Genomic DNA, 18,021 nt, shown 5'->3' on the forward strand with positions numbered 1-18,021 from the left:
TATTATGATTTTATTTTGTTTATTTAAATGTAGTATTTTTATGAGTTAAATTGTTTTAATATTAATTTTGGAATTATATTTAAAATTTATTTTGTCATTTGAAATTTTGTATAAAATAATTATTTTTTTAAAGTTATTTTTAATTAAAATAATTTTTTATAAATTCGAGAATAAGAAATGTCAACAACCATTATAATTGAGTAATTACCACAACTTTTATAGCGGTTGATATTGATTAATTACAATAATTTTTTTTGTCGATTAATATTGAGCTAACAATTGATATTTCTTAATAACAATATGCTTTATGTCCATTAATATTAAGTAATGACAACAGTTGTTAAGACGGTTGATATTAGTTAATAACAATTGCATGTAAAATGGTTGCAATTGTTTAATAATAACAGTCCTTAGAGCGGTTGATATTGCTTAATAACAACCACTCACAAAACAGTTGTTATTGAGTAATAACAACCGCCCAAAAATGGTTAATATTACATGTTTGAGCAATGCCTACAGAGGCTCTGCCAACGGATGTAAACCGCTTTTTAAGTTGTTGTTATTACTTAATACTAACCATTTTTTGTTCAATATCAACAATTTTTACCGTTGATATTGACCTTTTTTTACTAGTGAAAGAACATCTTAAAATCGATCCTCTTACTTCTCCGATTATGTTCCAAACTTTGTGACGTGAATCAAGTCGCAACATTTTCGAAACATGATTCCCGTCATCACCTTTGTGTCCATATCTGCGGAATTTTCATCAGTATGAATCTTCTCCACAATTACCGATTCTTTATTAATCCCTCCTAGTACTCAACCTCAAATTTAGTCATCTCTCTAGCGACTTCGCCAGCTTCGACTGACTGTGTTGCTCCATAATAGAACTCAGTTTCTTTAAAGACCACATCACGGATAATAATACACTTGGACATTTCTCCGTCCTTGTAAGATAGTTTCCAGCCCTTACTCCCTCAAGGTATCCACGAACATACACTTCTTCGCTTTGGATCAAGCTTTCCATCCCGTTGGTGCATGTAAGCCACACACCCAAATACCTTCAGGTTGTCGAGATTTGGATGAGCGTCATTCCAAACTTCTTATAGTGTCTTGCATTCCAATGCCGTAAATGAAAAACAATTGATTAGATAAGACGTAGTGTTAACTGCCTTACCCCAAAACCGCTTCGGTAGACCAGCCTCAAACAGCATACACCAGACACGCTCAAATAGTGTTTTGTTCATTCGCTATGCCAAACCATTCTGTTGAGGTGTCTGTCGGATGGTTTATTGACTAACCATCCCTTCTTCCTTGATGAATTGATTGAACTCCTCGCCTAGGTACTCTAACCCATTATCTGTTCGGAGCTTTTTACATTCTTTCCCGGTCCAAGTCTCTATCATCTTTTTCCACTCCTTAAATTAGCAAATTCCTCATCCTTGTAGGGGGTGTTCATCGGTTCGGTTTTCGGGTTATTCGAGTTCCTCGGTTCGGTTTATTTGAATTTTTTTTAGCCAATTCGAAACCGAACCGAATTCGAATAAATTTTAATTAAACCGAACCGAATTCGAATTTGATATTCGGTTCGAATTTCAAATAATTCGAATTCAAACCGAATTCGTTTTTTTTTTAATTTTTGGAACTAGCATAACTCAAAATAAATTGAACCAGCAAGGAATCGAACCCAGGTCTATACCGTGGCAGAGTATTATTCTACAACTAGACTACTGATCTTTGTTTTCTTTTTCTTTTAATTATTATTTGATTATTTTGAATTTTTTCTAAAGTTAAGTTTGGAAAAATAAATAATAAAAAATGAATTCGGTTTTCGGTTTGGTTTTCGAGTTGAAACCCTAACTCGAAAACCAATTCGAAAATCTTATTTGAATTCAAATTGGTTTGAAATTCGATTCGAAAACCGAAAATGAAATTCAAATTCGGTGAATTCGAATTCGGTCGGATATTCAGTTCAGACCAAATATTGAACACCCCTACATCCTTGTGCTTCAAGATGTATACCCAAACCTTGCGCGAACAATCATCAATGAAGGTGATAAAATACCGACCTCCACCTGGAGTTACAGTCCTTGATGGCCCCCACAAGTCTAAGTGTACATAACTGAGCGTCTTATGTGTCACCTCAATTGATTGCCCAAACTTCACCCTGTAGCTTTACCGTATATGTAGTTTCACAAAACTCCAAATCATCAAGTTTCTCTTGACAAAATAGTCTCTTTTACTCAACTTCTTCAAACCCATCTCACTCACATGCCCCAATCTTTTATGCCATAGACTTATGGAGGATACATCTCGAGGTTATGCCACTATCTCCATATCACCAACTAAGGTGCTGCTTTGAAGGACGTAAAGACTCTTCTCTCGCACACCCCTCATTACCACTAGCGACCCCTTTGTGATCCTCGATATATTTTTTTCCCTTCCATGCAAAACCAAGGTTGTATAGTGAGCCAAGAGAGATTAAATTCCTCCGAAGATCCGGGATGTGTCGTACTTCTGTCAATACCCTCTCGATTCCATCATGCATCTTGAAATGCACTATTCCGATCCCCATCATCCTACAAGACTTGTTGTTACCTAAAAAAACTTCGCCTCTTTGCTCAGCGTGACTCGCTCGCTCCGAATTAAAACATCTATGCAAAGATAATGAAGAAAACACATCCTCATAAGAATTAAAAAATATTATAATGACTATGAAGAGTTCTAAAGATGTTACCTTATGTTCAATGATGCAAAAATTAACTCCAGAATGAATTTATCTTTGTTAGATATTCGGATGGTTTCAAAGTATTTGGAATATTTCTTCGAAGTTATTTCCATGAATGGAGAGTTAAGAGTTGACATAAGTTTTTTAATCCTATTAGGCCGTGGTCCGATTTAGACTTATTTTGCTACTCCTTCCTCTATAGTTTGAGGTTGTATATTTCAACTCGAACTTCCCGAAGTTTCTTAATATTCCTCTCAGTATGTTTTCTGTTTGAAGCATGTTTTCCTACTCCAACCACCATTTCAAGTGGTGATTCAACTCTAAACTTCTTCTTATACTTTGTTATGATTGATTAATCTTTTCCATCTCCAACCACCACTTCAAGTGGTGTTTCAACTTGAACCTTTGTGGGTTGAATATGTCAGCCACCACCACTTTAGGTAGTGTTTCAACTCGAACCTCTACGGGTTGAAGTTTTTCTACAAGGGATTTCTTTGTGAAGTATTTGTGCATGACATTCCTAAGAAATTCATTTGTGTCCATAGCCTTGTACAATATATCGATCAATGTATCAAATCAGACAAATGAGTTCATTTTATGTTGTTGTGCTAATGTTGATATATCTGCCAACACTTGTGTGTCTTTTTTCATATTCTGTGTAGATAAAACTATATTCTTTCAAAATATAGCAATAGGAATGAATACATTTTTAACAATGGAGGAGGTTAATACCAGCACAAATGGACCTTTTCTCCATTTCCCTTTGATCATCCACTATAATAAGAGGCTCATCCTCTATAATCCAAGGCGTCACCTCATCTACCATGTGAGGATCCACCTCATCTTCCACTTGAGAGTCCACCTCATTTGCCACGTTATCAAGCTCATCTTGGTGGGTGCTTGGAAGTGGAAGGTTTACAACATCCCTTTCAAATCTGAATCCTCCTCGTCTAAATTTTATTTCTATCATACTTTTTAGCTTATTGTAATTCTAACATGACAATATCGAAAATAGTCGTTCGTAAGGTAGTTTAGGGTCTGCAACCCTATTCATATAGCACAACTAAAAAGAATATTCAATATGTTAGAACATTTATATTTAAATAAACGAATTGATAAAGATTATTTACAATGAGAAATCTATGTGATTTGTAAATGTTATTTATTTCAGCCTATGACTTCAAATTTGCAAAAATTACCTTAAGTTCAAATTTGTAAAAATTAACTCCGCAATGAATTTATTTTTCAGATATTCTAATTGATTCAAAGTATTTAACATATTTCTTCAATGTTTTTTCCATGTATGAAGAGCTAAAGTTGGCGGAAGTTTTTTAATCCTATTAGGTTGTGTTCTGATTGGGGCTTATTTTTCTACTCTAACCTCTACATGTTGAGGTTGTATGGAAACCGCCACCACTTTGGGTGGTATTTCAACTCGAATCTTTGCGGGTTGAGGAACCACCACCACCACCACTGTGGGTGATGTTTCAACTCAAACTGTTGCCTGAAGTTTCTTAATCTTCCTATTAGGTTGTTCTGATTGGGGCTTGTTTTGTTAATCTAACCTCTATGGGTTGAGGTTGTATGATAACCATCACCACTTCGGGTTTGTTTCAACTCAATTCGCAGTAGGTTAAGGATCTAGGCCAACCACAACCACTTCGGGTATAGTTAGCCTCCACGTCGAAAGACTTATCCCGTAGTCCGAGAATTGGACCTGACTCGGTCGTAGTGCAGCCAACGCGGTGCTAGGTAGCATCAAAACATAAGAAATTACAGTCCTCGATCGCCAGATGTAGAAAGCATCGGTGTTCGGTCAGTAGCAGTAATCCCGGATCGCCAAGTGTAGTAAACGTCAGTCTTCAAGTTAGTAGTTAGCAAGTAACAACAGTCTTCCGGTTGCCAGGTGCAGTTAGGCATCGGTCCTGGGCCAGAAGCAACAAGAAACATAAGTCCTCGGTCGGGTGCATGATGTGATAGTAGTAAGTGCGTCCATCTCGGTCCTAGGTCTGTAGTAGCTCACCATTTCGGCCCTAAACATGAATTAAGTCCTTTTTTGGGTGCAAATTATAGCCCAAAGAGGATAATAAATAAAATAAATAAATAAAAATCCTAAGTGATGTCCTAAAGGGCCGAGTGCGACAAAAGGTTAGCTCGGGGCTTAGTTTTCTTGGTCAGGTAAAGAGTCTTGGGTCCACTTTGAAGATCCTAAGCATCAGGAAAACCAGCATAGGCACATAGCCAAGCTAGTTTTCTCCGTCTTCTGTGCACAATAACGTCCAGTAGCGCTGGAAGCGCCATAAAGACGTTGGTCTCTACATGTAGAGAAGCTCCTCGGTTGGCTGGCACCCGCGTACGTTCCATGGTGCATATTTCTCATCAGAGGTCTTCTATTGCATCCTAGGCTAATTCCCAGCCCTAAGCGTCACTAATCGATAGAAACCCACTGGTTTTCTTTTGTTAGACCTACTCTCAGTTATTAACTAATTGGTGATCCAGATAGATCCCAAATAAATGAAAATTTCTAGTTATGTTATTAACACATTTATAAACAAGTATATAAAGTAAAATCCTAGATCTAACATCATAAAATATAATAAAAACTAAACAAATCAAAGTAGATTGTTCTTCTTTTTTAGCTTTTAAGTTTTGTTTTGAAATGGCCAATTCAAGGGATGGTTTTATTTTTCTTTTATATCCTAAGTTAGAATATTTTAACTTTATATTTTATTTATGTTTTTCTTTGTGTTTACTCAATTTTTGTTAATAATACATTATGTACAAATAAAAGTGTAAAAAATTAAAGCAAAACAGAAGACAATTATAAAATCATGTAAACACTAATTCCATGTTATAGGCAAATTAAATTAAAACATAAAACAAACAAAATGGATTAAGAGAGTTTACAAAGGGGATGCTCCTTAGATTTTACATGAGGGCTAAAAACTGTAAGCGAGAGAATTGAGACACAACCACACTAGTTGGTACTCTTGCTTAGGTTTTGAAAGTGGACAATTTGGTGGAGAAATGGAAAAGGGAAGCCTAGGGGCACTTGAGAGTGAAAAAGAGTGTCCTTCGCAAGGTGTTTAAGAAGGGTTATTTATAGGAAAACTATGAAACCCTAGGGCCCAAAGGCCCATTTAACACCCTACACACGGTTTGGCCAAGATAATATTTTTTAAAATTAATTAAAATGGCCTAGTCTTAAAGGATTGCCTAGTCTTAAGGGATTGATTTTTTAATAAAAAAAATAAGTCAATCCCCCCATATGCTTGCTCACTCACGGTTGGGAGACACTTTGAAAATCCTTCAACCGTCAACATCATGAAGATGAACGTTGGATTCACCTTTTCCTCTTTAGCATTTGATTCCATAGATCGGATCTTGGGCATGGTTGGTCCATAGGTCAGGTCACTGGTCGGATCCGTCAATTGGATTCTTTCCTTGGCTTGACATCGGGTTGACTTGAATTTGATTTGGATTTTCTTGGTCCCATTCACAAACCTGATCCGAATCTTGCATATGGACCTTAGAAGATCCACCCGTTTCCCTTTATCCTACAAAAGATTCGTTTAAAAAAAAATGAAACTTAAATCAAACATAAAAAGAAAATGATTTTATTTTTAATTATTCATATTTTTAAGAAACAATTCTAAATATTCCATCTATTATGAAATAAAATGCTAACTAACTAAGTCAAATTCAAATTTAATTGCAAAATTTAATCTAACAACTAATCTAGGTGATAATTAAACTAATTATCTAAAACAACTAATTTAATTATAAAAATAATAAAATTATACATAACGAATTTTTTAAATTAAAAAAACGTTAATATATATATTTTGTAGTTTTAAATTTATTTATAAATATCCAAGGTATTTACTTAAATGAAACCTAGAATATTCAAAGTATAATAACTTCCCCAAGTGTTCTAACTAAGACAAATTACTACATTAACTTACTAAGAATCTAAAATCAATTATTTCAAAAAATTCAATTGTTCTAAAAATAATATTCTTTAAAATTAATCGTGCAATGAGCCCGTGAATGAATTTTGAGAAATTTGTATAGGCTCAGATTTATTAAAAGTATAAACTATAAAATGGGGAGGTAAAAATGAGTGTCTATAGAATGCCCATATTGGATAAATTTGTAGAAAATACTCGGTTTCAGACAATGCATGTCCAAGCTTGAACACAGGCATTAGGTTTTGAAAATACCCAATTTATAGTTTACTTTAGATTCATTGGATGAAAAGAGAAAAAACCTGACGAGTCTCTCAGGAAACCCGTGTAATTACTCTTCATTCTTCAAAGTCGGTTTATCATTCATTTGTTGCCGATTCACCTTTTTTTAGAATATACATCATTCCCAATTTATAAATCTTGTAGATCGATATTGGTTGTTTCGATTATATTTCTACGTAACTCGCATAACCTTTGGATTGTACGTGAGTACACATCTTGACATAGTTTTTTGATTGTGTTCACTAGGAATTGATACATTGCTCATGATCTTAGTGTGCTGACTGTATATATCACTCCATAATCATAGTGTGCTGACTATATATATTGCTCATGGGGAGGCTAGAATCAATGGAAGTTTGGATTAGGAGGAATGGAGGGGAACTTATAGATGCGACTTCTCACCGGATAAAAGTTCCAAAGCCAACTCCATTCAAAGGCTCGAGGAGTGCAAGGAAAATGGAGGACTTCCTTTGGAATATGGTGAGGTATTTTCGGGCATCAAGCATACTTGATGATCGTACCAAGTTAAAAACAATACCTTTCTTCCTGTAAGATATGGCATTAATATGGTGGAGGAGGCGTGAAACAAATTTTAAACGAGCTGCGTTGAGGATGGAAACATGGGAAGACTTCAAGACCGAGTTCAAGCGCCAATTCTTCCTAGAGAATACCGAGTTTGAGGCTAGGAAGAGGTTGAGTCAACTTGTGTACAATAGGACCATCAAGGAGTATGTGAAGGAGTTCTAGGAGTTGATGGTTGAGTTACCTAGTCTAACAGAATAGGAGGCCCTATTCGCATTTGTTAATGGCCTAAACACATGGGCGCAGTTAGAGCTACAAAGAGCCAATGTGCATAATGTCTCTGAGACAATTGCAGTTACGGAGAGACTGACCGAGCTTAAGGTTTCTGTGGACAGGCTAAAGCTCATCTAATATGATGAGGAGAAAGGTGGGGGAGACAACCCTCATGACAAGGAGAAAGGTGGGGGAGACCGCCCACCTAGAAAGGGGCATGCACACAACAACTCAAGGAGGCAAGACGATGACTCGGGTAAGCAAAGAGTTTGTCATATTTGTGGTGCTCACAATCACATAAAGTTTATGTGCCCGTTCAAGGGGGAAAAAGTTGCAGTAGTTAAAGGAACTAACTCTTCCGAGGAAGAGGAAGGGACTCAAGTGGGATCTTTGAGGCTACTTAATGTTGTGAAGACTAGTATTGTAGAGCCGGTCAAGGGAACAACGAGGGGTCGATGTTCGTGGAAGCCTTGATCGGGGGAAGGCGCATCAAGGCACTAATATATACAGGGGCTACTCACAACTTCATGCGTGAAGGAGTAGCTAATGTGTTAGGTCATGGGTTGATGGTAATGTCCTTTAATGTAGCCAAGCAAACTAGTGGGCGGGGAGGCTAAGAAAGTGAACACCGGGATCGGAGACTGGTATGGGAAAATCTCGTTTACCTTAGTCCTAATGGTAGACTAAGATGTAGTGTTGGGACTACAATGGTTCGATCAAGTATGAACTTGCATAAAGCCTTATTCTGATTCCTTAATCATTTTGGATCGCGGAAGAACTAGGGTGATACCAACAAGGAGAGAATCATAGGGAATTGGTATGTTCTTGGCTATGAGATTCGGTCGAGGTCGCAAACGTGGTAAAGGGACATTTATTATTTTTTCTAGGAAGGACGATGGGTCAGATCCAAGGGGAAAGGGAAAGTACCCAAGGGAGTCCAAAGAGCGTGTGAGAAGGCCTTCGAGGGGCTCAAGGCTAAATGTACCAAACAACCATCAACTCCACAAAGTTGGGCCATAGGTAATGTTGGCCATAATAAGTCCACCTTCACTCTCTCCAAATCCATGGAAGAAGAAGCAGATCGTGCTCGGGCATTTTAGAGAGAGTCACCAGAAGATGAAGAGATGGGCAGATCTGAAGGGGCGTGTACTTAGGGAAGGGAACAAGGGAAAAGGGAAATTACACGCATCAATTGAAGTCTATGCGGTCTGTACTCAAGGGGATTATGCGTAAATGCGAGGGACCGATCATAACAGAGGGACGTGTGAAAAACATCTCATATCGATTGGAGCTGACTAATAGAGATCTAACCGAGCACTGGTCTAAGGTCATTCCGAGGACGGCGACGACTTAGGTGGGGGAGAATGTCATGGCCCATTCAGATGGGGTGAAAATGTCAAGCCCACAAGGTGCATTCTCTAGAAGTTTCTTGATTTTTGTGGTCTTTTCTATTTTGTGGAACTCACTAGAATTTTCTAGGAGTTCCTATTTAAAAGTAAGGTCATGGAACTCTCTAGATTTCTCTAAGAGTTCTTATTTGAAAGTAATATCATGGAACTCTCTAGATTTCTATAGGAGTTCCTTTTTGTAGGTAAGGTCATGGAACTCTCTAGATTTCTCTAAGAGTTCCTAAAGTATGTGTAGATATGAGAACTCTCTAGAATTCTCTAGGAGTTATCAAGAATAGGTAGTTAGTAAAATTATTTAGAAGTCTCTAGGAATTATTGGGTATAAGTTATGTTATAGAAAAGTCTATAAAACCCTAGGTTAAGGAGGATTTTGAATGACCTCTCCACTTATATATAAACAAGTCTTGGCCATAAACCAAACACACTTAACACTTATAATACCTCACTCTTGTAAATAAATGGACAAGATATTCTCCAAGCTCTTTCTCTCTCAAATATTCTATCTTTTTTCATCTTTTTGAAGGTTGACTAGTTAGGATTGTGTCTAGCCTAGTGTCGCACAGGACGAGGAAATATTCGTTGACCGAGTTTCTGCCCGTGACACTACGTACTCTCTCGATTGATTAAGTCTCACGTAATTCACAACTTGTGAGTTATGAACTTTGGTTGTATAGATTTCGTGAACGAACTTCATCATGCATGCTTTAGACGAAGTATCTTTTGAGCATGTTGACGTTGAAGGGTGCTGAGAGTTCTTCTTCTTCCAAGGTGGTCAATCGCGTGGGGCCCTTCTGAAAATACCTTCTTGACGAGGTAGGGTCCTTCCCATGTTGTTTGGAATAATCCTCTAGGTTCTAGTATTCGTAAGTTCTTCTTTAGAACTAGATCGCCTTCTTGAATGCTCCTAGGTTTCACCTTCTTGTTGAAATCTCTTAAGCCATTCTTCTTTAGTATGCTTGAGTGTAACATAACATGTCTAACCTCTTATCTTCCATAAGGGCTAGCTGATTGTATCGTGACATACATCAATCTTCTTCCACTACTTCTATTTTGAGTAGAACTCTTAGAGTAGGGACTTCAATTTTAATAAATTACACTACATCCATTCCGTAGACCAATGTGAATGGCGCTTCTCCCATTGACATTCGAATGGTTGTTCTGTAGCCTTAGAGGGCATATGGCAGCTTCTCGTGCCAATCCTTGTACGCCTAAGTCACATTCTTGATAATGGTGATATTTCTCTTGTTGGTTACTTATACTGCGTCGTTCGTTTGAGGACGATAAGGTGAGGACTTGTGGTGTTCAATCCTATATTCATCCAATACTTTGAGTACTTCTCCTCGGAAGTTTCCACCATTGTCTAAAATCAAGGCTTAAGGAACACCGTAGCGTGTGATAATCTTGTTGCATATGAATTTGGCAATATGTGATGACTTAAGAATATTGTATGATTGAGCTTTGACCCACTTTGTAAAATAGTTGATAGCTACAAGGATGAACTCATGTTCGTTCGAAGCGTGAAGATAGAGTTTTCCGATGATAACTATTCTCCATATCGAGAATGACCATAGTAAGGTCATGTTATAAAATAGAGATGCTGGAGTGTGCTTCAAGTTTGTGTAAACTTGACATTGATGACACTTCTTAACATACTCTACACATTCTTGTTCCATGTTTTTCCAATAATAGCCAACATGAAGGATCTTCTTAGCGAGTGTTGATCCGTTCATGTGTGGGCCACATGTTCCTGCGTGTACTTCCTCCATGATTTGGGATGCTTGAGGTTGGTCGATGCATATCATGTTCTAACCATCGAATGAGCATTGATATAGCTTTCCTGCGAGTAGCACGTTATTGGTTTCGTATTGGCGTAGATCTCTCTTCTATTTCTTCTGGAAGTGCGAAGGATACTCTCCATGATTGATGTACTTCTATAGAAATTTGAACTAAGGTTTGGGTGACAATTCAGTATTGGAAATCATCCTCTTCTAGAAATCTCGTTTCTGTTTCTAACGAACCTTTAATAGCTTGATCTTGATTCCTTCTAGGATTTGCATCATGGCTGCTAACGTGGCCAAAGCGTCTATGAATCGATTATGACTTCTCAGAGCGTGTTTGAATGTCACATGTTCAAACTTAGCCATTAGAGTTGATAAGTATTGATGGTAGGGTTTGAGATTCTCTCATTTAACTTGGTGTTCACCATTATCTTGTGAAATGACTAAGTTCGAGAGTCCTACCACTTCTAGGCGTCTCGCTCTTTTTTTGTGAGCAATCTTCTATCTAGAGATGTATGCTTTGTACTCTACTTCATTGTTCGTCACGGGATATTCGAGTTTGACTGAGATTGGATTGTATGTTCCCACAGGATCGATGAATAGTATTCCGATGTCATATCCTTCTTTGCCTAAAGTTCCATCGAATAGTAACTTCTAGGTTGTAGGGTTGATAGTCATGACCTCGTTGTCCGGGAATGCTAAATCCTCGTCGTCTTCAACTTCGACTAGTTGGTTTGCGATAAAGTCTTCTACAACCCTTCCCTTGATAGATTTTTGAACCATGTACTCGATGTCGTACTCCGATATCATCATCATCCACTTAACTAATCTAGGCGACAAAAGCATTTTCTGGAATAAATGACAAATTGGATCGAGTCTTGACACCAATGTGACTGTGTGGGCTTGCGGTGACCCAAGCTAGGACCCAACAAACCTTCTCTACTACTGAGTAATTAAGTTTGTATCCTGTCATGCGCTTGCTTACGTAATAGAATGTGACTTCCGACTTCTCCTTGTTTTCTTGAGCTAGTAGACTACCCATCCTGTTTTCTATGACTGTTAAGTATAGGATTAACGACACGCCTGGTCTTGGTGGCATCAGAATAGGAGGATTCTTGAGGTACCCATTTATCTTCTCGATGCATTTTGACAAGCGACATCCCAAACAAATCTTTTATTTTCTCATAAAAATTTAAACAAAGGATCACATGTCATAATCAACTTGTTTATGAATCGACTTATATATTGGATCTTGCCTAGAAAGACTCGTACTTCTTTCTCGTTTTGTGGAGGTGGCATTGTCGTGATTGCTTCTATCTTGCTTGGATCAACCTCAATTCCTCTTTGCGTAATTAGGAAGCCTAGCATCTTTTGTGTCATTACTCCGAATGTGTACTTCTTCAGGTTGAGCATAAGTTGGAACTTTCAAATGCGTTGTAAGAATTTATCAAGATTCTGAACGTGCCCCTATCAATCTCTTGACTTGAAAATTATATCATCGATAAAGACTTCTACCTCCTTGTGGATCATATCGTGAAGAATCATTGTGACAGCTCGTTGATACATTGCTCATGCGTTCTTCATCCTGAAAGGTATAACTCGATAGCAAAACATTCTGACTTCTGTGATGAACGTTGTCTTCTCCTTATCTTCTGAATCCATGAGCACTTAGTTGTAGCCTGTGAATCTATCCATGAATGATAGGAGTTGATGGTCTACTGCGTGATCCACTAGCACGTCGATGTGTGGTAGTGGGAAGTTATCTTTAGGATTTTGTTTGTTTACATCCCAATAGTGTACGCACACTCGGATCTTTCCATCTTTCTTTGCGACTGAGAATACATTGGCGATCCACTCTAGGTAATCTACCACTTTGAGGAATCCCGCGTCGAGCTGTTTCAGAACTTCTTCTTTGATCTTGTCCACGATGTCTTCATTCATTCTCTGAAGCTTCTACTTCACTAGTTTTGTGTCTTCGTAAAGTGGATGCGGCGTTGGATGATTCATGGATCAATACATGGCATATCTTTATAAGACCATGCAAAAATATCTTTGTTTGTTTTCAAAAGTTTAGTTAGATTTTCCCGTTCTAAATCATTTAAACTTTTATCGATTAAAACAAACTGAGGATCTTCCTTAGTATTAAGATTTATCTCAATTTTTTCTTCTACAGTGGGAAAATCTTCCTCTTGTTTATCTAGATAAGGACTCATCTCATAGGTCGGCATGGAGGATCCCACAGTTAAGGGAACCATTCCTGATTTCCATCTTTGTCCATTTTTAGAAGTCAATGACATTCTCTTTTAGGATTGTCTCGGATGTTTTTTTATTAGTGTATATGTATTCCTCTTACAAAAGCTTCCTCAAGAACATTGATTCTACAAGTGATTTCAAATATAGAAAGTTCTTGTTGTCCATCATTAGGATAGCTTAGAATTCTTCTATGGTTGGGCACATGTGCCTTTCTCCCATATAGTAAACACGTCATGTATGGCTCCACCTCCTCTACATTTTCATAATGAAGGTGTGGTTTATCTTAAAGTTTGTGAACCTCATGATGTGAGTTAGTCCACAAATCCCATGGTTCCACTCGTTTTCGTAGAAACTATTTATCTATGGGATCAGTTTGATATCCTTCAGCATGGACATTGTTTATGATCAGAAAATTAAAACATTTACAAAAATATATTTGTTTTGAAGAAGGAACATGTTTGAGCTGTTCACTTAGACTATAAATGCATACAGATAATACATATATAGTAATCACATAAGAGTTATAGTGACAAGGTTTTAGTTGTCTAGACACAACAAACAACCAGCTTGGTGATAATATCTAGGTTTTTTGTACTAAGGGGAATCATAAGATATATCATTCACCGATAGTTGAGGGGGTAAAACTGCCGCCATAAACCAGGGATATCAACTCAATTGGGAATTTTTCTTCACTTCACAATGCCTATGTCCTATCGGACGGTTCATCGCCAACTGGTGGGATCAATCCCTTGCATTCTAGTTTTTCCTCTCACAACATCACTCATTTCGTAATAAGTTGTCATTCCCTATTAAAAATCTTTGCACATAAGTGTATAAGTACCGAATTTGATCGTGTACTTCTTTACAAGTAAGGATAGGGTGATATACCATTTACATGTAGAGGCATTTAATGAGGTAAAACATATGCATCATTCAGGTGTTGTACCTTTCGAGACATGCCTATTAAGTGTAAAACATTATACAAATGTTTTAAAAGACATGTTTATGTTTTCGAGTTAAACATTTAATCTCCAACAGAGTTGCTAGAAAGTTGTAAACCTTGGAAAACCATTTGGTTCCGTGGAATCTTGAGATTCGAGAATTTCAACATCGGTTTGCGTATTATGAATCTTTTTTTAATATAAAACATTATTTTAAAAGATTTTAAATAATTCATGGATGCTTTTAAAATTAATTAAAAATAATTAATTTAGATTCAAATTTAAATAATTTGGGTATTTGTAGTAGTCAAATTACAATTTGTTTTTTTTTTTTAAATCTGTTGTTTAAATAATTAAAAATAATTAATTTAAAAGATTATTTATTTGAACAGAATTGTCAATTGATTTTTGAAAATCAATAAAAATGGCATACTTGTACAAACGTATTTTTAGCTAGAGTTTTTTTCCGTTCGTATTTTGATGATACTCGAGAAAAACTTTATGTTGTTCATCCTTCGTACCTGTTTTGAAAACGGTCTCTACTTAAAATTTTGGCTTTTAAAAATCGGTTGTATAAATTTTATTTTAAATGATTATTCTTTCGGTCCTAAGCATTCGTAGGTTTTAGCATTATTTAAAGAATTGTAATAACAATTATTTAAATGTTAGTACATGTTCTCATGACGACAAGAGAGAAAAATACCTAAAGAACATTAGTTTAAAAAGCATTAAGGTTTACAAGTAAATCCTAAAAAAGACTTTGTGAAAATATTTTTATGTGGAAACATCACAAAAATATTTTGAAATCATTTTCTAATTTTCGGGATTTTTAAAAAATGGTTTGAGGTTCCAAAATTACAAAAATAATTTTGAAGTTTGAAAATGGGAAACAAAGAGGTCTTAAGACCGGTGTCCTAGGTCCTGGGTTCATTTTATCGTTCGAGAACTAAGAGCCCTCAGTCCTAGGTCAGAAACTCGTTGGTCCGGGTTCGAGATCCTCGATCGGAGTGTAGGAGTTCCTAAGTCGGGGTGCTATGACCTCTCGGTCCTTGGCTAGAATTCTTGGTCGGTTGTAGATCGGTCGGATGCCTCAATCATGGGTGAATGTCATTGATCATGGGTTTGGGAGTTCTCGGTCGGGTACGAGACTCCTCGGTCATAGGTGAAATTTATTAGTCATGGGTTCAAGGGTTCTTAATCGGGAGTGAGACACCTCGGTCCTAAGTCTGATTTCTTGGTCGGATATAAAAATCCCCAGTCGGACCTCTCGGTCCTAGATGAAGAACATTGGTCTAACCTCTCGGTACTATCTAAGTTATATCGGTCGGACTTGTCGGTCTTCAAGAACATCAAAATTGCAGGTTTTTCAATTTTGATGGAGGCTTTGTTTATTTGATCCAAGAGCCTCGATGTCTTCACTAAGCTCCTTAGAATATCTAGAACATCATCCTAAGGTTTCAATCGACATGGGTTATGATCAATTCATTCAAAATTGTTTATGGCCAAAATCGGATTTTTGATTTTAAAGTTGTTTTGAAGTGTAAGGAGTTTGCCAATAGCTTCCTTATACTTCATATACTTGATTGGTACCAAAACATGAACAGTAACGGTTCATTTGGACAAATTTAAGAACTCTAAATTTTCTATTATTTATAAAAAAATGATTTTGATTAAACATGATCCAAATAGTTGTCAAACATCATTATAAACATGTTGGGAAGCTTTCTGAGCAGCCATTCTTGAGGATTAGCCTAAGAACAGCAAACCCGATTTTTAGATATTCAAATTTCAAATTCGAGTTTTTCTATTTAAGATTGATTGATTCTAACATAAACATAATGCTTGGAAATGATCTTAGAATCGAATTAGCCAAAATTTATTTATGGTATTTTGGATGTTCTTCATCAAACTTGTCGGAATAGGCATGATTAATGCCTATAGATGTAGGGGAAATGATCAACGTGGTAGGGTGATCATTTCACCTTTTGAACTGAGTCAATCCGTCCAGAAACGACTATATTCCATCTTTAAAAAATCAATGATTGATGCGGATGGTTATTCATCTGGAGTCGCGATGAAGACGATGATTGGGGGACGAAATAACATCGTTTCAAGCGAGAATGCGGACGCGGAGCGGTCACTTGGCGTTCCGTTAGCGCGTCGTTGCGTTTTGGCCGTTTTTTCGCATTTCGGCTAACAGTGTTGGGGTGCGCGATAGTCGAGTTCCTACTTCACGGATGCGCGCTTCCTTCGTTGCAGCGGGCGACGCAGGCAACGCTGGGGTTTTGGATGACAATTCAGCGCTCATATGATAATCTTAGTTTCTATTTCAGCCGTTCTTCAAAGTTTCGGCTTCATAGGATCACATATTTTATTTTGAAACTTAAGGATTTGTTTGAAATTAATTTCTCTTTAACTCTTTTGACTTTATTTTTAATTATTTAAAATACACAAAATATTTAAAATAAATATGATAAATATTTTGCAAATTTATATTATTTTATATTTTATATTTTATATTTTAGGATTAAATAAATAATTTTAAGATAAAATGGGTACCTCATTTAATCTTAAATTATTTATTTTAATTCCTTTGATTTTTTTTAAAAATATTTTGTGATAAAATGAGTATAGCATTTATCCTAAAAAAATATTTATTTTATTTGTCTATTATTCTTAATTAACTGATTGATTATTCTCAACATGCACATACACTAGAACATATATAGTATTTTAATTTTGAGAATAGTTTGTTTGTGAATGAATGAATCAAATGTACTAGTGCCTGGCTGCCTTCCAACAAGCTACCAAAAATGTATGGATGCCTGAAAAGATGACATGTTAGGTACGAAGCTGTCTTCCATGCAAACACTGAGGAATGCTGCTGATTCATGATCTGCTCCCCACGTTCTCACCATGCACCAACACTAGAACATGTATATAAACTCATCCCCTTCATACCATTTTCCTCACCAACCATCTATCTAATTAACAACAATTCCATCATCATCATGGCAAAGCTCACAATCCTCGCCCTTCTAGCCCTCTTCGCTATTGCCCACTTGGCAACTGCCTTCAGAACCACCGTGACCGTGGTAGAAGAGGAGGACTTTAACCCTGCACGGCCACAACAGAGATGCCAGGAACAAATCCAGAGACAGCAACAGCTCCGCCACTGCCAGATGTACCTTAAAGAGAAATCCGGCAGACGATCATCTGTGCTGGAAATGTCCACAGACAACAACGATGATCAGGAGCAATACCTAGATCAATGCTGCCAGCAACTAAGGAACCTCAATGAGCAATGCCGCTGCAAGGGACTTCAAGAAGCTGTGCGTCAGCAACAACAACAGACACGCGGAGGAGAAAGAGGCCACCAGACTGAGCAGAGTCAGAAGCAGAGGATTGTCGATGAGGCAGAGAGACTTCCATCAAGATGCGAAGTCAGCCCACGCAGCTGCACCTTCGAAAGAAGCCCCAGATGGTTCTGATCAACCAAAATATATCCCATAGTAATAAATTAAGATTGGGCGGATTCAGTCGTGTCCTGTCCTAGAGCGAGCTGTGGATTGGGAAGATGTTATGTATTCTCTCAGTCTATATAATAATGAATAAGCAAATGTGTATGTTTTCTTTTCTATATAACAATACAAAGAGAAGAGTTATTAGACAATTAAGCAGTGGCAAGTTTTACAAAAGAGTAGTATGCACAATTTCTACCGAAAGAAAGTTCCCGAAAAATTAAAAGCGGAAATATAGAAATAATAGTAATGGAGTTAAAACCATAACGTAAAAATAAAGAAAAAAATAGAATAACTACCCAGGGCTAGACTCTATGTATGTCTCATCACTCTCTCTACTGTATGT

The 18,021-nt window shown here is 37.0% G+C and overlaps 1 protein-coding gene across 1 annotated transcript; it reads left to right on the plus strand.

The window, feature by feature from the left end:
• Positions 1–17,165: 17,165 nt before the first annotated feature.
• On the plus strand, positions 17,166–17,645 carry LOC124934921 (2S seed storage albumin protein-like). The gene has a single exon (XM_047475412.1). It carries the CDS (start codon positions 17,166–17,168, stop codon positions 17,643–17,645), a length of 480 nt encoding a protein of 159 aa, XP_047331368.1.
• The last annotated feature ends 376 nt before the right edge of the window (positions 17,646–18,021 follow it).

The sequence above is a fragment of the Impatiens glandulifera genome, chromosome 4 (assembly GCF_907164915.1).
Source record: "Impatiens glandulifera chromosome 4, dImpGla2.1, whole genome shotgun sequence".
NCBI classification, from domain to species: domain Eukaryota; kingdom Viridiplantae; phylum Streptophyta; class Magnoliopsida; order Ericales; family Balsaminaceae; genus Impatiens; species Impatiens glandulifera.